The sequence below is a fragment of the Papio anubis genome, chromosome 17 (genome assembly GCF_008728515.1).
Source record: "Papio anubis isolate 15944 chromosome 17, Panubis1.0, whole genome shotgun sequence".
Taxonomy (NCBI): Eukaryota; Metazoa; Chordata; class Mammalia; order Primates; family Cercopithecidae; genus Papio; species Papio anubis.
In genome coordinates, this window is record NC_044992.1 from 3,497,306 (window position 1) to 3,520,096 (window position 22,791).

At 56.0% G+C, this 22,791-nt stretch overlaps 1 protein-coding gene across 7 annotated transcripts in view; it reads right to left on the bottom strand.

Moving 5' to 3' along the window:
* Positions 1 to 22,791, bottom strand: part of CAMKK1 (calcium/calmodulin dependent protein kinase kinase 1) — a 32,089-nt gene that overhangs the window by 3,526 nt on the left and 5,772 nt on the right. For 2 of the 7 annotated variants that reach the window (XM_021928571.2, XM_021928572.2), the window contains exons 2-16: positions 20,888 to 21,290; positions 19,941 to 19,988; positions 19,446 to 19,499; positions 18,990 to 19,041; positions 18,605 to 18,738; positions 18,111 to 18,147; positions 17,228 to 17,249; positions 15,935 to 16,023; positions 11,581 to 11,780; positions 8,735 to 8,788; positions 7,825 to 7,898; positions 5,758 to 5,845; positions 5,408 to 5,536; positions 2,071 to 2,174; positions 737 to 1,912 (exon numbers count right to left, since the gene is read on the bottom strand). In XM_021928571.2, the coding sequence (XP_021784263.2) occupies positions 1,675 to 1,912; positions 2,071 to 2,174; positions 5,408 to 5,536; positions 5,758 to 5,845; positions 7,825 to 7,898; positions 8,735 to 8,788; positions 11,581 to 11,780; positions 15,935 to 16,023; positions 17,228 to 17,249; positions 18,111 to 18,147; positions 18,605 to 18,738; positions 18,990 to 19,041; positions 19,446 to 19,499; positions 19,941 to 19,988; positions 20,888 to 21,247 (1,683 nt within the window). In that variant the 5' untranslated portion in view covers positions 21,248 to 21,290 and the 3' untranslated portion in view covers positions 737 to 1,674. The other 5 variants (XM_031657278.1, XM_021928573.2, XM_021928575.2 and 2 more) reach the window with 4 other exon arrangements.

The following is a 22,791-nucleotide window of genomic DNA, read 5'->3' on the forward strand; positions in this document are numbered from 1 at the left end:
AAAACAAACAAATAAACAAAAAAACCAAAACAGTCTATCAAGGATAAATATTGGGACTTGATGAGGTAAAATCTACTTTCAAAGTTAAACCTAGAGACAGGGTGTGGTGGCTTATGCATGTAATCCCAGCACTTTGGGAGGCTGAGGTGGACAAATCGCTAGAGGCCAGAAGTTCAAGTTCAGCCTGGGCAACATGGCAAGACTCCATCTCTACTGAAAAAAAAAAAGCTCTACCGCCAAATTAAACTTGGGTCACAGAATTCTATAATTTTATAGCTGGAAAGTATTAAGCCCAATCTTGTCACTCTGTTTGCCAGGTACAACCTAGGTACTGTCTTTATCCTGTGTCTGGCTTGTCCCACCACTAGAGGGTGCTGGACCATAGGCTCTGAGTCAGAGGGACCAGGTGTCCAGGTTTGCTGGACACAGTCCTGATTCCACCTGATGTCCTGGCATAATTATTATAAATATATATATACATATTTTAGACAGGGTCTGGCTCTATCACCCGGGCTGGAGTACGGTGGTGCAATCTTGGCTCACTGCAACCTCCACCTCCCAGACTCAAGCAATCCTCCCACCTCAGCCTCCTGAGTATCTAGGACTACAGGCGTCCACCATCACGTCCAGCTAATTTTTAATTTTTTTTTTTGTAGAGATGGGGTCTTGCTACGTTGCCCAGGCTGGTCTTGAACTCCTGGGCTCAAGCAATCCTGCTTTGGTCTCCCAAAGTGCTGGGATTACAGGCATGAGCCACCGTGCTGGCATAATTAGGAATGGCTTCCCCTTTCACTCTCAAAAGTGCCCCCATTTGGATGTCAAATCACATACGTCCCCTCGCTACACACGCACTAAGCACAATTCCAGCGTCAGGGGCCTATATTCCTAGATGAATTCAGAGAATCCTCCCCCAACCGCAACTACCTCACTGAAGAGATGATAGAAAAACTGCAGTTGGGATCTCCAGGCCTTTTCCAGGCCCCACACCTCATTATGTGACTCTCCCTGGGTGCAAGCACCTCCAGCAGGGAGCAGATGTCAGCTCATCCACTACCAGGGGACCCGACTCTTCTGAAGGGCCCTCTTACGAGAGGGAGACCACAGGACACCAACATGGTGGGCCCGGATGGGCCTGGGGACAGCGCCTGGCGCTGGGAGTGCCAAGGGGAGTGCGCCTTCCACACAGAGCCCCACCAGCCCCTTCCCTGAAGCTTCCCTCCGGGGCCAGAGGAAGGCAGTGGCTGTTCCAGGACCATGCTGTGGTTCAGGACCCCGACCGTTTTCTCTCTGCAGGTTTGTGTACAAACTCCAGCAGGCCTTATCAGCATCCCAGACTGGCTTTTATTACAGTGGAAGAAGGTGGAACTGCTGAGGACGAAGGGCACGGGTTTGAGGGGCTGCTTTTCTGGACCTTCCTAGGAGGTGGCGAATCCACAGGCATGGCTTACTGTGGGGAGCCCTCGGCAAATGCGGGTTCCTCTCCCGTGCTCCACTGGCCAGCCTGTCCCTGCTCACTCACTGGACAAGCACTCACAAAGTGCTGACTGGGCGCACAGCCCCAGCAATGGCTGCAGGCAGCCGGGGCCACTCGGGAGAGCAGCCAACAGTCCCTAGGGCCAGGCAGAGGGGCCAGCGCCCCTCCTCTATAGCCCACCAGCCTACAGGGAGCCGACATCAACCCGTCTGCAAACCTCTGCCAGGTTGCCAAGGGCTGAGGAGGCCGCAGATTTGAAGCCCCCGAGGGGCTGGACCCAGTCGGAGAGTGACATCAAGCTTGATGGAAGAAGGGTCTTCCTGTCCCATGGAGGGGTTGCATGAGCTCCTTATCCCTGGAAGCGTGTATGTGAGGGATGCTGGCCCCAGGAATGAAGCAAGGGCTGGGCCCAAAAGGTCCCTTCTCGCCCTGACTAACCTAGGGGACAGAGGTGCAAATGGGGCCAACTCCAAGACCTGGCGAAGTCCCCAGTCTCTGGCCTCGGCCCAACGACAGTGAGAGTGGGAGGATGGGCCTCAGGCCTCCCCACCTGACTCTAGGGAGCACCCGGCAGGCCTCGGCCCACTAGTACTTACACCAGTAGGTTTCCTGGAGCAGACATGGATCGCTCTTCCCTCCGTGCTTGGGGCTCAAACGGGTTCCCAAAGGAGCGCTTCCTCAGCATGGACTTCACCAGGATCTGAGGAGGACATGGCGGTGTGAGGAGCACAGGCCCCAGGCTCCCAGACACGCCACCTCTGCTCCGATTCCCCGAGAGCAGCTGCCAAGGGGGCCGCAGCGTGGGTCTCATTTCAATCAGCACAGCATGGCATGGCGGGGATGAGAACACGGGGGCTGGCGGCAAAGTCCCGGAACGGTGAGGAGCTGGGTGCCGCTGGTGTGTGAGGAGGGGGGCCGGGACCGGTCCATGAAGGGGCCACAAGGCCAGGCTGAAAGAGTGGGGAGGGCCAGGGCTGGAAGTAGGAGTCCATTAGAAAATACCTTCTCGGCCGGCCGGGCGCGGTGGCTCACGCCTGTAATCCCAGCACTCTGGGAGGCCGAGACGGGCAGATCACGAGGTCAGGAGATCGAGACCATCCTGACTAACCCGGTGAAATTCCGTCTCTACTAAAAAATACAAAAAACTAGCCGGGCGAGGTGGCGGGCGCCTGTAGTCCCAGCTACTCGAGAGGCTGAGGCAGGAGAATGGTGTAAACCCGGGAGGCGGAGCTTGCAGTGAGCGGAGATCCGAAAAAAAAAAAGAAAATACCTTCTCACCACGGCAGCAACGCCATGGAGGATGCTGTGCCATCCTTCCCACCTTCCGGCCGCAGAGAGGATGCCAAGAAGATGCTACTGCACAGTGGCCCGGGAAGCGGCTGAGCCGCAGTCGGTGGCCGAGCCAGGGGGGCTGCCAGGAGCGGGGCAGCTGCTGCAGCCTGGCTGTCTGCCTTTGTCCCTCCTTCATGCCAAGGACGGTTCCATGCCCTGCCCACACACACGCTGACTCACACACATGCAGAGAGCCAGCAGCACACTTGCCAGTCCCTTCACTCACTCGCCTGTCTCCATCCATCCTGTCAACACTGGTCACCACTGGCTGCCTACCGTGTGCTGGACACTGCTGTAGGCACTGGGGCCACACTGAGGCCAAAATTCTTGCCCTCATGTAGCCCTATAGCCTTTTTATTTTTTTCAGATGGAATTTCGCTCTTGTTGCCCGGGGCTGGAGTGCAGTGGCACGATCTCGGCTCACGGCAACCTCTGCCTCCCGGGTTCAAATGATCCTTCTGCCTCAGCCTCCTGAATAGGTGGGATTACAGGCATCCGCCACGACGCTCGGCTAATTTTTTGTATTTTTAGAAGAGACGGGGCTTCACCATGTTGGCCAGGCTGTTCTCAAACTCCTGACCTCAAGTGATCCTCCCGCCTTGGCCTCCCAAAGTGCTGGGATTACAGGCGTGAACCACTGAGTCCGGCCATCATGTAGCTTATATTCTAGTTTCAGGAGAAGAAGTTTTATATTCTAGTTTCAGTAAAGAAGAAAAATCAGCAAAATATGTATGTCAGTAAGTGGAAAGGAAAAAATAAAACAAGGAATGGCGATGAGGTGTGACGCAGGGAAGGCTTGCTTCTCTCTCGGAGGGGACTCTGGCTTAAAAAGCCGCAGGAAGTGAGGGAGCAGGTCCCATGGCAGTCGGGGGTGGGGCTCCCCAGGCAGAAGGTAGCAAAATCTGAAGGCTCTAGGGCAGCCTCTTCCATGGCACGTGGCCAGAGTCGAGTGCATGATGGGGGGACGGTGCAGGAGCCCCACAGAAAAACAGGGCAGGGGGAGGGCAGGCTGGGGGCCCGACTCTGAGGGACACAGCAGCCCTGTGAGAAGCAGGCTCTGAGCTGAGAGGTGACACATTCATGCCACCAGGACCATGCTGGGTGCTGAGTTGAGCATTGATCGGGTGGACGGGGAGTGAGAGTAGAAGCAAAGGACAGCATAGGAGGTTCTTCCGGTGGTCTGGGAGACAGGAGGTGGTGGCTAAGACCAGAGAAGTGGCCATGGGGACCCCGTGGGAGTTGCCTGGTTCCAGGGACCCCACAGAGCCAAGTAAGCATAGGGGGCAGGGATTCAGCCAGCTGGTCCTAGCTGGGCCAGGACCCTGCAGCGGGGGATAAAGTGCAAGGCCAGGCCCTGCCAGGGGCAGTGGCCCCAGCTCTGGCTCCTGGCCTTGTGCTTGCCGACTCACTTGACTCTCAGGCAGGGGCAGGGCAGGGCTCTCAGTGGCCCCAAGTGGCCACTAGGTACTACGTGAACCACTTCCAAGTGCCCACACAGAAGCTGAGCAGAGGAAGAGGAGCAAAACCGAAACGTGAGTGGGCTCTGGGGGAGACGCAGGCACCATCGAACTGATACGTGGGCTTTGGGGCCACTTCTCCAATCCAACGGCTGCCCAGGCCATTCCCCTGCCGTGTCCTCGGCAGTGCCTGGAAAACGGAAGTTCAATAACCGTCTGGACGGAAGGAAATGCTTCTTCCAGTCACGGTGATTGTTGCCGCTCAGCAAAGGCCATCTATATCTTTCTTTCTTTTTTATTTATTTATTTATTTATTTTATTTATTTATTTGAGACGGAGTCTCGCTCTGTCGCCCAGGCTGGAGTGCAGTGGCCGGATCTCCGCTCACTGCAAGCTCCGCCTCCCGGGTTTACGCCATTCTCCTGCCTCAGCCTCCCGAGTAGCTGGGACTACAGGCGCCCGCCACCATGTTAGCCAGGATGGTCTCGATCTCCTGACCTCGTGATCCGCCCGTCTCGGCCTCCCAAAGTGCTGGGATTACAGGCTTGAGCCACCGCGCCCGGCCATTTTTTTTGTTTTTTTGAGGCAGAGTCTCCCTCTGTCACCCAGGCTGGAGTGCAGTGGCACGATCTCAGCTCACTGCAACCGCCTTCCAAGTTCAAGCAATTCTCCTGCCTCAGCCTCCTGAGTAGCTGGGACTACAGGCACCCACCACCACGCCCGGCTACTTTTTTTTTTGTATTTTTAGTAGAGATGGGGTTTCACCATGTTAGCCAGGATGGTCTGGAACTCCCGACCTCAGGTGATCCACCCTATTTGGCCTCCCAAAGTGCTGGGATTATAGGTGTGAGCCACTGCGCCTGGTATTTCTTTAAATCGGTTACTCTCCTCACCAAGCCTCCTGGTCTCCTGACCACAAGACCTCCTGATATGGGCTCTGGGGAAGACACAGGTGCTGTCTAACTGATACACGGGCTCACTCCATGGGCCTCCAGCAGAATGGCGGCTCCAGTGGCCCAGGATCACAGCTGGCTGGCCAGGTAGGCCTCTGTCCCCCAACGGAGGCGGGCACAGAGCAAGGCTCAGGCCCCCCAGGCCCCCCAGGCCCTCCAGGACAAGGGAGCATCTACCCCGGCCCTCTTACCACTGTGGTCCAGCTGGGGATGAGCCTGACCGAGTTCTTCACCTCCTCCTCTGTCACCTCCACCACACTGCAGTGCTCCTCCTCCGAGGGAAGGGGCTCCTCCCCATTCTTGGTCACCCAAGGGTGCAACTGTCGGGACCGAGAGGGCAGGGAGAGGGGGAGAGGTCAGGCCATAGGTAGACACTCAGTCAGCAAAGGACTCCAAGCCTTTACCAGAATCACCAGGAGGGGTCCAAAGTCCACAGACCCAAACCCAGCACACATGCAGCCTGGTGTCGGTCTCTCCAGAAAGGGAAACTGACGCCTGTTTTCTGTGTCCCAGCCCAGCCCAAGACCTCCAGTTCCCCGACCTTGATGTCTGGCACCCCAATTCTCGTCTCGGGATTCTTGTCTAGCATCTTCAGGATTAGGTCCTTGAGCTCCTCGCTGATCTCTGGCCTGGAGAGGACGAAGGAAGGAGAGGAGGGTGGGATCGCTGATGAGGACCCCTTTCCTGTCCACCTCTCCTCCCCACACCCTCGCCCCTCGGATGGGAAGACTGAGTTCCGGACAGCAGGAGGGAGCTTCCCAAGTGCTTGGAGAGCCTTTCCCGAGCAGGAGGTAAAGTCTCCCTCCGGGACAGAGGCACACACAGAGTTCCATGGGTGCTGGACACCCCACTGGGTGGCAAAGATGGTGAGGAGAGTCGTTTTATGGGACACCAGGGGCTTCGGTCCCACTCACCACCTCATCCTCTTCTACACCCAGAGGAGATCCTCTCTGACAGAGGAGGAAACTGAGGCCCAGGGAGGTTAGCAGGCTGGCACAGTGCCAGCCAGAAGAGTGCAGGCAGAGATGGGAGACTCAGATGGGGCAAGAGCAGCCGCCCAGCACATCAGCCCCAACTGTCTCTGCTCAAACCCCAAGTTTCCTTGCCAGCAGTGGTCTTGGGGAGTCCATCCTTCCAAGACTGGGGACCAGAAAGCCACTCTCCGGACTGTTGACTTTGGTTCCCCCTGTTGTCTTAGATGCGTCATCCCTTTTAAAATCCCTGGGCTGGGGAGAAAGACATCGCTGGCAGGGGGTACAGCAGGATGAGAGGCACCAGGGGTACAACTGCGGAGTCCGGGAGGGAAGGCAATCACAGGATGCGGAGGAAATGGACAGAGGCCTGCTGGCTGGTGCTCGGGAAAGGGAGTGAGGCGGCCCCAGACGAGCGGGTGGCAGAACCCGGAGATGCGTGAATGCCAGGGCCAGGGCGCGGCTTTGAGAAGCCTCAGACAAACTTCAGGCCGGAGATGTGGGCAGATTTGTTGAGCTCTGTGTGTCAGGGCTGCCTCCACCCGACTGTGTTGGCTGGACTGGAGGGAGGCCAGCAGCAGTGAGACCAGGGGGAAGGTGGCCACACAAGTCTGGGGATGGGCCTGAGGCCTGAATGAGGCAAGGAACGCAGGTGGCAACAAGGCCCAGAGACAGGGAAGAAGAGGGCTCAACGGGGCTTGGGGACCACATAGGAAATGAGCAGGAGACAGCAGGAGTTGCTAAGGACAAGTCCTATTTCAGTTTCTTCTTTTTTTTTTTTTTTTTGAGACAGAGTCTTGCTCTGTTGCCCAGGCTCAGTGCAACCTCCGCCTCCTGGGTTCAAGCAATTCTCGTGCTTCAGCCTCCCGGGTAGCTGGGACTACAGACGCGCCCTACCACGCCTGGCTAATTTTTTGTGTTTTCAGTAGAGATGGGGTTTCACCATGTTGGCCAGGCTGGTCTCGAACTCCTAACCTCAGGTGATCTGCCCGCCTCAGCCTCCCAAAGTGCTGGGATTACAGGTGTGAGCCACTGCACTCGGCCTCCATTTCACTTCAGAAAAGAGGAGCCAGGGAGCTCAGGCCGGCTGCCACGGTGGCCAAACCATCATGAGGCGAACTATGCATGAGCAAGGTCTCCCCCACATCCTTGCTATGCTCAGAGACCTCAGACACAACGGGAGGAGTGGGGAGGAAGAGTGGCTCACTGAGTCCCAGCCCCCTGACAGCTCTCCTCCAGAGCGTCCTCTTTCCATCTGTGAAACGGGAGCACGCACTGGCATCTTGAAGCTCCCCGACCCTGAGTGGGGGAAGAAGTTCCCCTTGAGTTCAGGGGCTGGGTGGGGCTGGCGCCACTGACCCCAGGCAGGCCTGCGGTGAAGGAGTCGTGTGAATGATGCCTGTGGTCATCCCTGGCCAACCCTGGATCTCAGGGCTCCCATCCGTACAGTGACGTCGCGGAGACCCTCGGCTCCAAAGTCCCACCCGTCCTTCTACTCAGGGTCCCTCCCGGGGAACAGCACCGCCACCTTCCTATCTGCAGTCTGGGGTGGGGTCCTCAAAGGGCAAAAGCTCTGCTAAAACTCAGACACCAGGAGTGGGTGGTAGCCCCCTTGGTCCCCTGGGTGCACAACTCACTCCTCAGGAAACACCACGGGCTCATTCTTGATCTTCCTGTGGAGGGCCAGGATGAAATCGTCGATGAATGGGCACTGCGGGGTGGAGAGGAAGACAGAGGATGTGGGCCCAGGGCCTTGACCCGTGCCAGGGGACCAGCCCCCCTCCCTTGGTGGGGCCAGGGGTGGGGGCAGCTCTGGGCTCCCATTAAATGAGAAGGACCTCAACTCATTTGTTCAGGGCCTGGCACACTGCAAATGTTCAACAAATGAATCAGTTGCTGAGGGAACGATGAGGCTGGGTGCACCCACTGCCATTACTGCCATCTGCGGCCAGGCCAGGCCGGGTGCACCCACTGCCATAACCACCACCTGCGGCCAGGCCAGGCCAGGCGCACCCACCGCCATAACCACCACCTGCGGCCAGGCCTCCACTCCCAGGACCTGGAGCTTGGGAACACATTCACCGAAATTCCCTCCTACACCTTAGTGCGGTCACTAGAGCAGGAGCACCTGCAGGCAGGGATCTCGGTCACATCAGCATCGGGTGTCCCCAGGGTCCAGCCTCAGCCAGGGTAGGGGTGAAGGACAATTTGTCGAATGAATGAGCAAGGGAGTGAACACGTGGCTCGATAAGTGAATGGCGTCAAGGGACAGAGGGACGGGGAGCACTCTGGCTGGGGCGGTGGCGACACCACCACCGGCACCTCCCCTTCCTTGGGTGTCTGCTGTCCTGCGACTCCTTCGCGAGAAGCGCTCCGCAGGAGACCAGAGGAAGACAGAAAAAGCCCCTTCTCTCTCAGCCTTCTCTGAGCCAGGTGGGCTCTTTCAAAAGCCACTTTACTTAAGGACAGAAAGGAAGAGCCTGCATCCGTTGCCCGTGCCCGCCTCACTGGACCTGCCCCAGCTCTGCTGGCATCCCCGGCACTCACCTTCCCATAGACAAAGCAGTACAACGTGACGCCGGTGGCCCACACATCCAAGGCCTGGAAAGAAACATGCTCACATCAGTCCCCCACAGGCACAGCCACCTCTGCCCACCCAGCTCCAGTGGGCTGCAGGAGAGGCCTGCAAGGAACCTCTTCCAGACTCTGTCATGTACTCACTCGACAAACACTCCCCAGTGCTTGCTCGATGCTGGGCCCCATGCTGAGTGCTGAGGACACAGGGGCGGCCAGAACAAGGCCTCCACCCTCCAGGGGTTCTGAGTCTCCTTGGGACAGGCTCTAACCAGGAATGTTTCCAACTCAACGGGTACAAAACCACCTTCATCCACAGGGTCACACAGGCCACTCGCATGTCACAGACGCACTCCAGGAATGATAGTATATATGGAACTTCTGCTCACTAAACCAGCTCGGGGTTCAAGGAGTCATCTCTTCTCCTCACAATCCACCTTCTTCCTGATACTGCAAGCAGCTCCTGCCCACACAGAGGCCCTGTCCACTCACGTCCTCGTCCACTGCCACTGCAACAACTCCTCCAGGCTCCGAAGCACCCCTGGGCCTCCCCACGCCCTGGACAGGTGCTCTCTCTACCTTCGCCTGCTCCGGAACGCCACCACTTCTGGTATCCACTTTCTTGCTTACGTGAATGATTCTCAGTCTCTACCTACATATTCCTGCCCCAGATGCATCATCTGAATCCAATCAGGGAACACCAGACAAATGCAAACTGACAACATCCTACAAAATAACAGGCTTGTTCTCTTCAAAAATGTCAAAACCAGCTGGGCACAGTGGCTCACGCCTGTAATCCCAGCACTTTGGGAGGCCGAGACGGGCGGATCACGAGGTCAGGAGATCGAGACCATCCTGGCTAACACAGTGAAACCCCGTCTCTACTAAAAAAAATACAAAAAACTAGCTGGGCGTGGTGGCGGACGCCTGTAGTCCCAGCTACTTGGGAGGCTGAGGCAGGAGAATGGCATGAACCCGGGAGGTGGAGCTTGTAGTGAGCTGAGATCCGGCCACTGCACTCCAGCCTGGGCGACAGAGCGAGACTCTGTCTCAAAAAAAAAAAAAAAGTCAAGATCAGGACAGACAAAGGAAGGCCAAGGCCCTCTTCCAGATGAAAGGACACCACAGACAAGAAGGCAAACGCAGCAAGTGGCCCTGGATCGGATTCCGGGACCAGAAAAAGAACAGGTTGTGAAGGACAGTATCAGGACAACTGATAACATTTAAATAAGGTCTGTGGATTAAATATAATTTTTTTTTTTTTTTCCAGAGTCTCACTCTGTCGCCCAGGCTGGAGTGCAATGGCATGATCTCAGCTCACTGCAACCTCTGCCTCCTGGCTTCAAATGATTCTCCTGCCTCAGCCTCCCAAGTAGCTGGAATTACAGGCGCCTGCCACCACGCCCAGCTAATTTTTGTATTTTTTAGTAGAGATGGGGTTTCACCACGTTGGCCAGGCTGGTCTCAAAACTCCTGACCTCAGGTGATTCACCCACCTTGGCCTCCCAAAGGGCTGGGATTACAGGCGTGAGTCACTGTGCCCGGCCTATACATAAGTCTTATCAATGATGAATTTCCTAATTTTAATCATTGTACTGAGGTTATGTAAGAGAATGTCCCTATTCTTAGGAAATATCCACTAATGTATTTAGTGATAAAGGGGTATAATACCTTCAATGTAACTTTCACATGGCTCAGAAAAATGTAGTGTGAATACAGATAAATAGAAAAAGATGATGAAAAAGCCAGTGGGACAAAATGTCAACAATTGGTGAATCTGGGTAAAAAGACATATGGGATTTATTTGTACTATTCTTCCAACTTTTCTGTACATTTAGAATTATATCAAAATAAAACATTTAAAAAAATCTTTATCAACATCGCCAACCTCTTTCTTTCTTTCTTTTTTAGAGACAAGGTCTCACTCAGTTGCTCAGGCTAGAGTGCAGTGGTGCGATCACAGCTCCCTACAGCCCTCAACTGCTGGGCTCAAGCGATCCACTCCAGCCTCCCGAGTAACCAGGACTACAGGTGCGCACCATCACACCTGGCTAATGTTTTTATTTTTTTTGTAGAAATGGGGTCTTGCTATGTTGCCCCGTCTTGTCTCAAATTCCTAGCCTTAAGAGACCTGCCTTGGCCTCCCAAAGCACTGGGATTACAGGCATAAGCCACTGTGCCCGGCCTCCTGACCTCTTTCCTGGATACTCACATGTGTCCAAATGCCACTCACCCACAGCCTCCCTGGCAGTGGGGCGGCTGGCACTCCACAGGTGAAACAGCCAAGCGCCTAGGGAACTGCGCCAGACTGTGTAACCTCTTGTTCAGGTAACTTTGCCAACTTCTGTTGCTTAGGAGAAAGCCCAAACTTCCAGGCCCTTTACCCTCTGCCCCCCACCCTGTGCCCCTCTGTTCTCTGGTTTATTCTCTGGGCTCCGGGTCCTGCTCAGATCCTCCCCATTCTTCAAGGAACAGTTCAAATCCTGCCATGTCCCAAGATCTGCAGGGACCCCCAACTTCCCCCGAAACCATCCAGAGGGCAGGAAACAGGGTTCTCTTTGGCTCTGCCTCTTCCACAGCCCGGTCCAGAACCCAGCACAGAGCAACCAACAGTAAATATCTGCAAGGGAGATTTGGGGCCGCTTTGCTGGAAAACAGAAGGCCAAAGTTGTGGAGTTCGTCAGGCTCCAGGGGAGAAGCAAATATGTTGCTCCCTAGACACGAGGACCCTGGCACCCTCAGGTTAGAAACTGGGCCCCTGCAGCAAGCTATTACGCCCCCCACAGGAACCCCAGCCTGGCCCAGGGCCCGTGAGTCACCTTCCCACTGAAGCTCTGGCCGGAATCAGAAATGGCCTCGGGGGCCATGAACGCCGGGGTCCCGGCCGTGCTGGACAGTTGAGCATCGTTCCCCTCAAACTGGTTGCTGACACCAAAGTCGGCGATTTTCACGTGCCCATCATCCCCCAGGAGCAGGTTGGATGGCTTGATGTCCCTGTGGACGATCTTCTGGAAATGCACTGCAGAGAAAGGGGGCTTGAGCTGAGCGCTGGCCTGGGCACCGCTTCCCAGGACCCCACATCTATCCTCGCCCAGCCAGGGATGCCGGCTGGGACATCCCAGCCCATGCACACTTTCGTCTGGTGACAACCTGGGAGGAGGACGTCAGGGCCATCTGCTCCATGTAGGTGCAGACAGGTGTGAGCAGCAGAGCCAGGACTGGAATCTTAGGAATCTTTGGACTCCAAGTCCAGTGCCCTCTCCATGACAAACAAGGGACCTGCTGCTGAATGGGGAGGTCAGAGGAAACTAGGGCAGGAGAGTTGGTTTTTGTTGTTGTTGTTGTTGTTTTTGATACAGAGTCTCGCTCTGTCGCCCAGCTTGGAGGGCAATGGCGCAATCTCGGCTCACTGCAACCTCCACCTCCCAGGTTCAAGCAATTCTCCTGCCTCAGCCTCCCGAGTAGTTGGGATTACAGGTGTCTGCCACCACGCCTGGCTACTTTTTGTTTTGAGCGGAGTCTGCAGCTCTATGGAAATCCCGGGCTGGAGTGCAGTGGCGGATCTCAGCTCACTGCAAGCTCACGCCTCGGGTTCCGCCATTCTCGGCCTCAGCCTCGAGTAGCTGGGACTACAGGCGCCGCCACCGCCCGGCTGGTTTTTGTATTTTCTTAATAGAGAGCGGGGGTTTCCTGCATGTTAGCCAGGATGATTACCGATCTCCTGACCTGCATTGATCCGTAGGTCGGCCTCCCAAAGTGCTGGGATTACAGGCTTGAGCCACGGCGTGACCTGCACGTATTTTTAGTAGACATGGGGTTTTGCCTTGTTGGTCAGGCTGGTCTGGAACTCCTGACCTCAGGTGATCCGCCCGCCTTGGCCTCCCAAAGTGCTGGGATTACAGGCATGAGCCGCTGCCCCCGGCTGGGAGGAGAGTTCTTCCTAGGCCAGCTCTGCCCCTTCCCTGTGAGTGCCGTCTGCAGGCCCAAAGCCCATCAAAACCTTTCTCCAGTTCCATCCCCCACCCAGGCTAGGCAGATGTCCCTGCTGCTGGGACTGACAGTAAGACTGTCGTGACTCTGCTATCCTACAGAGGTACCATCTCAGCCCTAGGGATCTGGGCTGATGCGCTTTCAGAGATGGATGGCACCCCAGGCCTTGGGACGAGCAGGATGACACAGCTGGGGTGTAAGGTCAGCCACGTACAGTAGGACAAATCCCAAATCAGAAATGACCTAATAGGCTGGAAACCTGCCCTGCTTCCTGGGCCCAGGACCACCACAAAGTGATGGGTGGCTCAGGCTGAGATGGCCGGAAAGGTCCCAGCCAAGAGAGACACTGACCCCATCCCACAACCACCGACCTGTGGGCTCCCTCCTTGGCAAATACCTTCCCCTGGACCAACAGACCCCAGGATGTTGGAGAGGAGGGAATAGAGAAGGCGAGAGAAGAGAGGGGAAGGGAGAGGAGGAGAGGGAGGCTGGGGGCAGAGAGGACGGGTGCCATATAACAATAACCATAAAACCAGTGGCACTTTCTTGAATGCCTACTATGTGCCAGGCGTACCTCACACGAGGAATCTGACACACACCCGTGAGGGCACAGAAGCTCGGGGGTGGATATTTGACCATGGAAAGCAGTCTCATGTTCTTATCTCAAACCGTAGCCTCTCCCTTGGACTCCAGCTCTTTACCCACATGGATTTCCAGTAGACATCTTGATAGGTAACTAGGCAGCTAGGCGTCGATATATGTCTCTGCGTATCTCAACATAGTGTAACAACATGTCTAATTCAGAACTCGATTTCTCTGCCTGCAACGCCCACCACCAACAAAACCAAACCAAAACAAAATAAAACAAAAAGCCCCTGCCGGTCCCCATTCTTTCCCATTCTGTGAAAGGCCGGAAACCTCAGGATCATCCTCAACTCCTCCTCTGAGACCCCACACCCTTCCCATCAGCCAGGTCTGCGAGCTCAGCTGCTCACATCTATTCGAGATCCAACTGCTTCTCATCACCTGCATCGCCGCACCTGCCCCCATCGACTGAGGACCAGGCCTGGGCTGCCCTGACCACCGAGCCCTCTCAGGGCAGCCTCAACTCTCCCTTCTTGGGGCCAGAATCACAAGGCAGGTCTTCGGCGCCCTGGTGCCTCTGTTCATCCACCTGCCCAGCCCCTGGTACTAACCACTCTGCCCCGGGGAAGGTCCTTCACTGTGATTAGCTGGGTCCTGATGAGGCTTTTACCCAAGAACCAGGTAAGATAAACTCGTTTCTTTGTGGAGACTAGGGGACAGCAGACAACAAGACTTCAGGGGAAAGAAGGGACCACAATGGGAAGGAGGTGGAGTCACGCTGGTACAGGATTGTGCCTGCCACGGACCATACCAGGGGTAAAATGTCCCCTTCCCATCCCATGCCTCTAGACCACTGGTAGGGACTTTCTGCAAAGCCCTCTCCTCTGTGTGCCTCAGTTTCCCCATATGTGCAAAGAGAGTCTTAATCTGAAGGCAAAGGAGAGGCTCAAGCAGGATAAAGACAGTCCTGTTTCTGTCACTGCAGGTCAAACCTCAGCCAGATCCCCACCCTGTTCCCCCAGGGAAAGAATATGCTCCCAAGAAACCAAGCTAAGATTTTATTTTTTATTTTTATGTACGTATGTATGTATTTCAAGATGGAGTTTCACTCTTGTCACCCGGGCTGGAGTGCAACGGCTCACTGCAACCTCTGCCTCCCAGGTTCAAGCGATTCTCCTGCCTCAGCCTCCCGAGTAGCTGGGATTACAGGCGTGCGCCACCACACCCAGCTAATTTTATATTTGTAGTAAAGACAGGGTTTCTCCATGTTGGTCAGGCTGGTCTCGAATTCCCGACCTCAGGTGATCTGCCCGCCTTGGCCTCCCAAAGTGCTGGGATTACAGGCATGAGCCACTGCACCCGGCCCAAGCTAAGATTTTAGAGATGGGCATCTTCCCTGGTCCCCAATCCAAGCCAGGACCCTAGGTGTCTAGGGGCTCTCCTCTCCCCAGACCAGCAAGTCACCCCATGCTGACCACACCACCTCCTTCCTATCCCTACCTCGCTGCCACTGCCTTAATCCAGGCCTTACCATCTGTCACTTGGGCTGCAGAAACAGCCTCCTCCCTGGCCAGCTGGCTGCCTCTCACCCTCTGATGACACACTCCAATCCAGCCACCACACAGCTGCCAGACAGCTTTCTCAGGCATAAATCCCATCATGCCCCTCCCCATGCTTAAAGCTCTCAGGGCCTCACAGAGCTGGCAGGATGAAGTCAGCAAAGACCTCAGGGGAGGCATTCCCAGCCCTCATGCTGGGGCCTGGACAGTGTTTCCAGCATCATCTTTCACTAACCACTGCCCTCCTCTGCCCACTGGAGGCTTCAGCCAGACTCCACTTCTCCCCAGACTCAAAGAGTATACGCCTATGCTGGGCACACTGTCTCCTACCCCCATCCCTCAAAACCTGAGCAGGGAACTCGACTCATCCCTCAGGACCTGAATCATAAGTAGCCTCTTTAGGGAGACTTCCCCAGTCCCCCGGCACTCCGACGGCCTCTGGGCTCCCCAGCCTTGGCAGGCACCACATTATATTATCTGCCTGCCTAGATTCCTGTCCCTCCCACCAGGCCGTGAACTCAGGTCTGGGTCTTTCACCCCTATGCCCCCAGGCAAGTGAATGCAGCTAATGACTGAAATGAGACAGAGGCCAAGCTCACATCACCCTCCTGAGCTCTCATCAGGCTAGGGCCCCTCACAGTTAAACCCACCCTGGCACCATGCCCTGGCCCCATGCCAGGACAGACTCTTCCCCCAGCAGTTGGACATACATCCCTGCCTTCCCGCCTCTCTTGAGGCCCCGTGGCAACGCTAAGCTAGGCTAAGAACTCAGCAGAAGAAAGATTCAGAACAGCCAGGGCTCAGACCCACAGGAGCAGAGATGCTGAAGGATCTGGCGCATGCCCAGTGAAGTCCACCGCCCGCCCCACCCTACCCCCAGGCCTTGGCCCCGCCCACTCGTGCATGCCCCACTCCCACTGAAGCTGATTGGCAGGCCAGCTCTGACTGACAGGAGCTGCTCAGAGTCTGCTCAGCCTGGGCTCTGCTGCCTGTCAGACCCCCTAACCTCAGCCCCGTGGGCAGGGTGCCCCGCACTCACAGTACTCGAGGCCCAGGATGACGTCCCGCAGGTAGAGGCGAGCTTGCTCCTCCGAGAAGGGCTTGTCACAGGGCACTTCCATGACGGGCCTATGGAGAAGGATGCGGGAGGGGCATTTAGCCGAAATCAGGGCACCCGGCCATTCAGGCGGTCGGGACGTCCCGGGAAACCTGTGCCCACATGGGTCCCTAGAACCCAAGATATTAGCTTTTTCTGCTATATAATAAAAAATGTAAAGCACACATACTCATACATATCCCGTTTCAATCATAATTTCAAATCAGCTTTCTCTTAATTTCTGATTGCCTTGATATTCCTTCTTCTAAGTACCTAACAGTCTATAATCAAACAATTGCAAAGACGCCATTTGGAGCACTGTGTTTCAAACCGTGGATCCAGACCCAAGAGAGGATCACGAAATCAATGTAGTGGGAGGCAACTGCTTTTTTTTTTTTCCCCAAAATAAGTAGAATATATCAGAATATATTGCATGTAGTAAAGATATATGCTGTTCTGTAAAACTTTGGTTTCAATTACAGATACGGATAGCAATAGAAATATATATTTCTTGTTTTGGATAGAGGTCAACACATGTGAAAGCCTCCAAGTCTTAAAGGGACACCCCTCCCTGCCCCTCTCCCCAAAATGGTCTGTAGGAAGCTGCCCAGGCAGAGAGACAAGCTGCAGCCTGCATTCAAGCCTTGGCAGTGAGGGTCCCGGAACACCCAGCCCCGTGCTCGTTACTCCATGTCATCTGCTCTGTAAATACCCTGAAAAGCCATAGAGGGCAGACATGTGGAACCTGGGCTCCATCAGTGACTCGCTGTGTGACCTTGAGCAAGCCACATACCATCTCTGGTCCTCGGCTTTCCCGCTCACAAATAGGAGCAAATGGAATCCCACCCATTGCGTTCACAGACTGGTTGGAAAGCTGAAAAACCCTCTGTGATTTGAATACCGCAAAGAGTTGAGTCCCACCTCTATACTTTGACCTAAAAAACACTCCTTTCTCCTTTCCTCCCCCTCTCCTGCATCCATATCTTCCCAGTTCTTCAAGGCCTGGGTCAAAATCCATCCCCTTTTCCAGAGGTCTCCCTGCTGACTATTGCAGTCTCACTGACCCCCATCAGCCTTCAAAGAATGGTCCTCTTGGTCTCTTATTTACCCCTAAGGGCAGGGCCTCCGTCTCTGACTTCTCCTAGAGTAGCTGACCCTTGGGCTGGGGACACAGGGAGGGAAAGGAAGGAAGGCCTGGATGAGACTTGACCTGCCTGATCAGGATGGGGAACTCACCCCTTTCTCAGGAGGTCAAACACTGAAAGAAAAGACAAGAAGGTAAGGTGTAGCTGGCTGGCAAAGCAGCCGATGCCAAGGTCCCTCCCTGGTCTGGAGGGTAGGAGAGGGGACAGGCATGCAGGCATACTCGAGGCAGGGACAGGACAGGGGTTCCTGGGATATCAGAGCAAATAAATGCATGAGAGTGGGGTCTGCTATGGACCTGCCTCATCTGATCCTCAGGTACCAGGTGAGAACCATCAGCATCAGCACGGGGCCCTTTGACAGAGGGGGAAACTGAGGCACGGAGAAGGGGTAGAAATTTTCCTAAAGGTCACAGCAGACAGGCAGGTAGGGTAGGGAGTGGAGACGAAAGCCTCAGCCTCTAATTCCTAAGCCATTTTCTGAGGCCTCATTTTCTGAGGCCTCCTCTAAGCCCAGCCCTGAACCAGACACAAGGAACTAAAACAATAACATTACTATTAACAAGGATAATAACGAATGTGCTTTACATATAATTACTCAGTTACTCCTCACATCGACCCTATGAGGTAGATACCACTAGTATCCCTGTTTTATAGGTGAGAAAACTGAGGCACAGAGCTACAGTGTCTGGGAACCTGCATCTACCTGAGCGCACGGCCCAAATGGATCCACTGTCTTGCTGCTCAGAGGGAAGCAGGGAGTGGGGCTTGGGAATATTTGCTGAATCTAACTGGATACTCTGGGCCTGGTTCTGCAGGGCTGGGCAAGGGAATCCAGGGCTTCAGAACGTGTGTTTTTCTTCTGTCCCCAGGAGGTCAGTGTATTTACACTGCCCACCCGAAAGTCATACGTGTCTCAAGGGAGCCCTTGGGCCAGCCCTGGGTGAGCTGCTGTGGGAATGAGCCAGGTCACTCACCCAAATAGAGATTGTCCTCAGCTGGGTCATCCAGGACCTGGTCAGAGGGAGCAGACATGGGGTTGGGGGTCCCAGGCCTCCTGGTCCTTGCCAGCCCCAGAACCCTTAGCATGCACTGCAACCACCCCAGACAATGGAGCAGGAAGTGCACAGGTGCCAGACTGATGGGGCCTCAGAAGTCACTGACCCCCAGCCTGGCCCGCCACATGACATCCAGCCTTCCTCCCCTCCTGCTGCAATGAGGGGCTCACTTCTTGCCTCTGGGGCAGCCCCTCACCCTCCGTGGGAACTTGGGAACATCCCTGACCAGGCTGGGCTCCCAAAGCCTCCCTGCAGCCCCACCCCAAGTCTGGCCCTGTCATCAGAGGCCTCAGCCACATCTGCTCCCTTGGCAAGATCCCCGGGTCTGTGCTAGGGGCTCCCCAGCACCAGAGAAGCGGCTCCCGTGAGACTCAGGTGCCGGTTCCCACCTGCTCACCACCACCTCCCCTTACCTCAATCAGTTTGACCACATTCACGTGGTCCAGCTTCTTCAGAATGGCAATCTCCTGGTACACCCGCTCCAGGGGCAGCAGCTGCTTGGCTGGTCCTCCCTGGGCAGCCTGGGACCCTCTTGGGGGAGGGCGACCTGTAACCAGGAAGAGAATTCAAGCACCTGTTCCAGGTGGCTGGGCCTCACCGTGGCCCCCAAACCAGTCTCAAGCAAGAGTCTTGCACGCCTGTGGTCTTGTCCCAACCCACCAGGCACATTCCATCCCCAGGCCTCTGCTCACGCCGTCTCCCTCTCTACCCCATTCTTAGCCAAAAGCAGCTCGGGACCGAGGTCTCTTCTGCCTCCCAGGCTAGGGGCTCCCAGGGACAGGACCAGAAGATACATACGTGGAAAGCCATACTGCTTCAGTAACTTCTTTTTGGAAAGCACTTTCATTGCCTAAGGAAGGAGGGACAGAAATGTCACTAGCGTGAAGCCACCGGGAGCTAGAACAGGCTGGTACGTGTGGACTGAGGTCTGGAGAGGCACACTGGACATCTGCTACTGGCCCTGAGGGTGTGGCCCAGGTACGTGTTAAGCGGGGTTAGGGGGTGGCCACATCTGAGCCTAGCCCTTCCCCTTATTCCCCCAGCAAGCCTTTCTGGAGCTCTCCCCACAGAGGAATCCAGCATCTGCTTGTATATCCCCAGGGTTAGGAAGCTCATTCCTTTGCATACCCCCAGGGACAGGGAGCTCACTCTCAGGCAACCCTGTCCTCTATCTCCTGAGCACAACTCCTGCCCCACCTCCCAGGCTTCCAGGGCCCGGCGTGGGCAACATCTCCCTCCTATCCCCAGACTCACATAGTGTCTGTCTTCACTCTCGTTGTAGGCCAGCCTCACCACACCGTAGGCACCCTGCAGACAGGCATCGGTCAGCCCTACCTGGACAGGGCAACCCCTCCCAGGACCAGCTCAGGAGGTGGGGAGCCCGAGCAGCTCTGGTATCTCCTGCACCCCATCTGCACCTCCCACCACCAGCTGGCTCATGAGCAAATATTATAGCAGACGGGGAGGGGACTCCTGTGCCCTGGTAACTGCCCCTGCTTGGCTCAACACGGCTCCATGCCTCCCTCAGTCCCTCCTTGTCAACTGTCAAGAACTCTGGGAGTCAGGAGTCAAGACTCACCTTCCACCCCACCCCCCCACCTGGGAACTTCCCCCAGGGCACGAAACTGTCCTCACCTCCAGGCTAGGACTTGCCTGGCTCTGCCTCCTGTTCCCTCCCACACAGGAGAAGGAACAGCGCCAAGCAGAGGATCCCGAAGCCCCCACTGCTCTCAGCCCGCCCACTCCTACCTTGCCAATCTCACTCTGCAGCTTGTACTGGTTGAGCTGCACGCAGTCCTGTGGGGGAAGAGTGAGCACCAGGTTGAGCTGGGTCCAGAGGCAGCACTGCTCCTACCTCAGAGCCCGTTCAAGGTCCAATTCAGGCCACAGGCCCCTCATTCCCAGACCCCCAGGTCTCACCAAGCGTTTGAGTTTGGATGGGGAAGCTGGTGGTGCCATCGCCCCCGTATGTGATGAGAAGATGTGGCTCATGTTTGAAAACATGGATGGTGACGCCACGGCTGTGCTGTGTTCCCCAGATGCAGTGGTGAAGGGAAAACGCTAATTCCTGTCTGGATTCTGGAGTCTGGGAGACCCCAATCCACGAGAAACCCATGAGCAACTATTTCCAGAAGCAGCTGAATGAGAAGGTCTAGACTCCAAGGACAAGATGAGGAGCCCTGGGCACAGAGGCTGAGAGCCTGGGTTCAGGCACAGAGAGCTCAGCCCCTCACATCCGTAGACTGCTCAGAACCTGAGTGCACTTTCAGAACTAAGTGGCAAGAACGCCAGCTGAAGCCCAGAGGCTGGAGCCAGGCTGGCCGTTTCTGAGGCAGAGCAGACTCTAGGAGGCAGAATTAGAGGCGAGGGATGCAAGCTGGGGAAGAGTCGGGGGGTAGGGGGAACATAGCCTCTATCCTCACATCTCTAAGAAGACTACACAGGGGACCAGGGCGAGACCTATTTCCCAGGCCTAGGCTGGGAGTGGGAATAGCAGGACTTAGAGAACACAGCCTTTGGCTCAGCTGCAGCTCCCCTGGTTGGGAAGAGGCTATACTGTTAGGTAGTGATCTCCCCAGCTCTGAGGGTATGCAAACCAAAGCTAGATAGCTGTGTGGCACAGACAGGGGCAGAAAGAGTCTTCATTGCAGTCCACTGAGGGGCTCACGAACAACCCCTCGTGCTGCCCCACCAACCTCTGCATCTGAGATGGCCACGTGGTGGGACTCGATGGTGGGCCTCCGCCAGGCCCGGGGGGAGATGTGGCTGGCAGGCCCCGTGGCATAAGGCCCAGCCTGCGCCTCCAGATAACTTCCTGCCGGCCGCTCCTGTAGGGAAAGCTTCCTGGCTGAGAGGCTAGGCCGGGCTGGGAGCAGTCTCGAAGTACTGCCAGGGATCACAGAGGCAGCTCTGGCCCGTGGCGGAGGGTCCACACCGTTTCTAGTAGGCTCTGGGCCACCATCTGCCTCTTCCAAGTGGGTCACGTCGATGGCTGCCACCCGTTCCACCAGCTCTGCCCGAGGATCCTGGCAGCAGACAGCTGGACCCCCCTCCATTGCTTCAGTTAAGGGGGGTCTTCTGCGTAGCCTTGTTGGGAAGCTGAGAAAGGAGGGCAGAGAAGGCTTCACTCCTGTGTGTCAGGCTGGCTACCGGGTAAGGTAGCCACAGCCCTGTGGGTCCCACCTCCACGCCTTTGCCCTGGATGTTCCCTCTACCGGGATTGCCAACACCCAGACTCAAGTCTGTCCCTATGAACTGAATGAATTCACATTGCTTCTGCTGAATGCCAGCCCCCTAGGCCTCAGTATCCCTGCTGGTAACAGAGGCAGTCACTTCTGCCTGCCGGCTTCACAGGGAAGCAGAGAGAATCTGATACTCTGGAGTCAGGACAGACAGGGGCAGAAGCCTGGAGGCCCAGCAGCACTGGAAGGGGCAGAACCCAGGGTCAGCTCAGCCCCAGAACAGCATGCAGCCCTGTGAGTCATGAGTCCCAACCCTTGACAGCCAAGCACTCCAACACTGCCTCCTGGAAGCTGAGCTAGACACTAGTAACTCAGAAGCCTTGCTGATGCTTCAGACCCACCTGCCTCCTCCAGGGAGCCCTCCTTGATGTTTCAGCCTCCTACCCCCATCCCTCTCACTGCTTCCAGGAAGACTTCCCTGGGGTTCCCAACTCCAGCCAGCCCTGCCTCATTGACATCCGTCAAAGCAAGGGGATGGGCCCCGTGCGGTGGCTCACGCCTGTAATCCCAGCACTTTGGGAGGCCGAGGTGGGCGGATCACCTGAGGTCAGGAGTTCGAGACCAGCCTGGCCAACATGGCAAAACCCTGTCTCTACTAAAACTACAAAAATTAGCCGGGCGTGGTGGCATGCACCTGTAATCCCATCTACTCGGGAGGCTGAGGCAGGAGAATCACTTGAAGCCAGCAGGTGGAGGTTGCAGTGAGCTGAGATTGCACCACTGCACTCCAGCCTAGGCAACAGAGCAAGACTCCGTCTCAAAAAAAAGAAGGCAAGGGGATTGGAATGAGGGGAATGAGGGTGAAACAGGGCCTGACATCCCCTGAGACCATGTTCTCAAAGTCACTGTGTGGTGGCTGCAACGTCAGGGAGGTGACCCCCAGCCCTCATCTTCAGCCATGACCCTGAGCTACATCCTGACTCCGGACTGAACCCTGACACTCCGCCTGAGACCTCCATCTCTGTTCCAGGCTTGTAGAGCGCTGGCCATGCCCAACCTGGTGCCCCTCCCCCTGCTTGCGCTAGACTCTGCATCCTCTCAGGAGAAGGAAGTGAGTGAACTCCTGATCCTCCATCCTTCCTGTCTGCTGGTAACTTCCTCCGTACCCACACAGCGACTGAGAACAGGGATCTCAGGGAGACCCAGAGTGCGCATGGTGAAGGGCCTGCTCCACCCCTCATTCCCCATCCCTTTGCTTTGACAGATGTCAGTGAGGCAGGGCTGGCTGGAGTCCACTGGCCGCTGAGGAGCCAGGGCTGGGTTCCAGTCCTGCCTGCTGACCTACCAGGGGCTGTAGACAAGCTCCTTCCCAACTCTGAGCCCCAGTCTCCCGACTTGTCCTGTGGATCTCCTGCCTT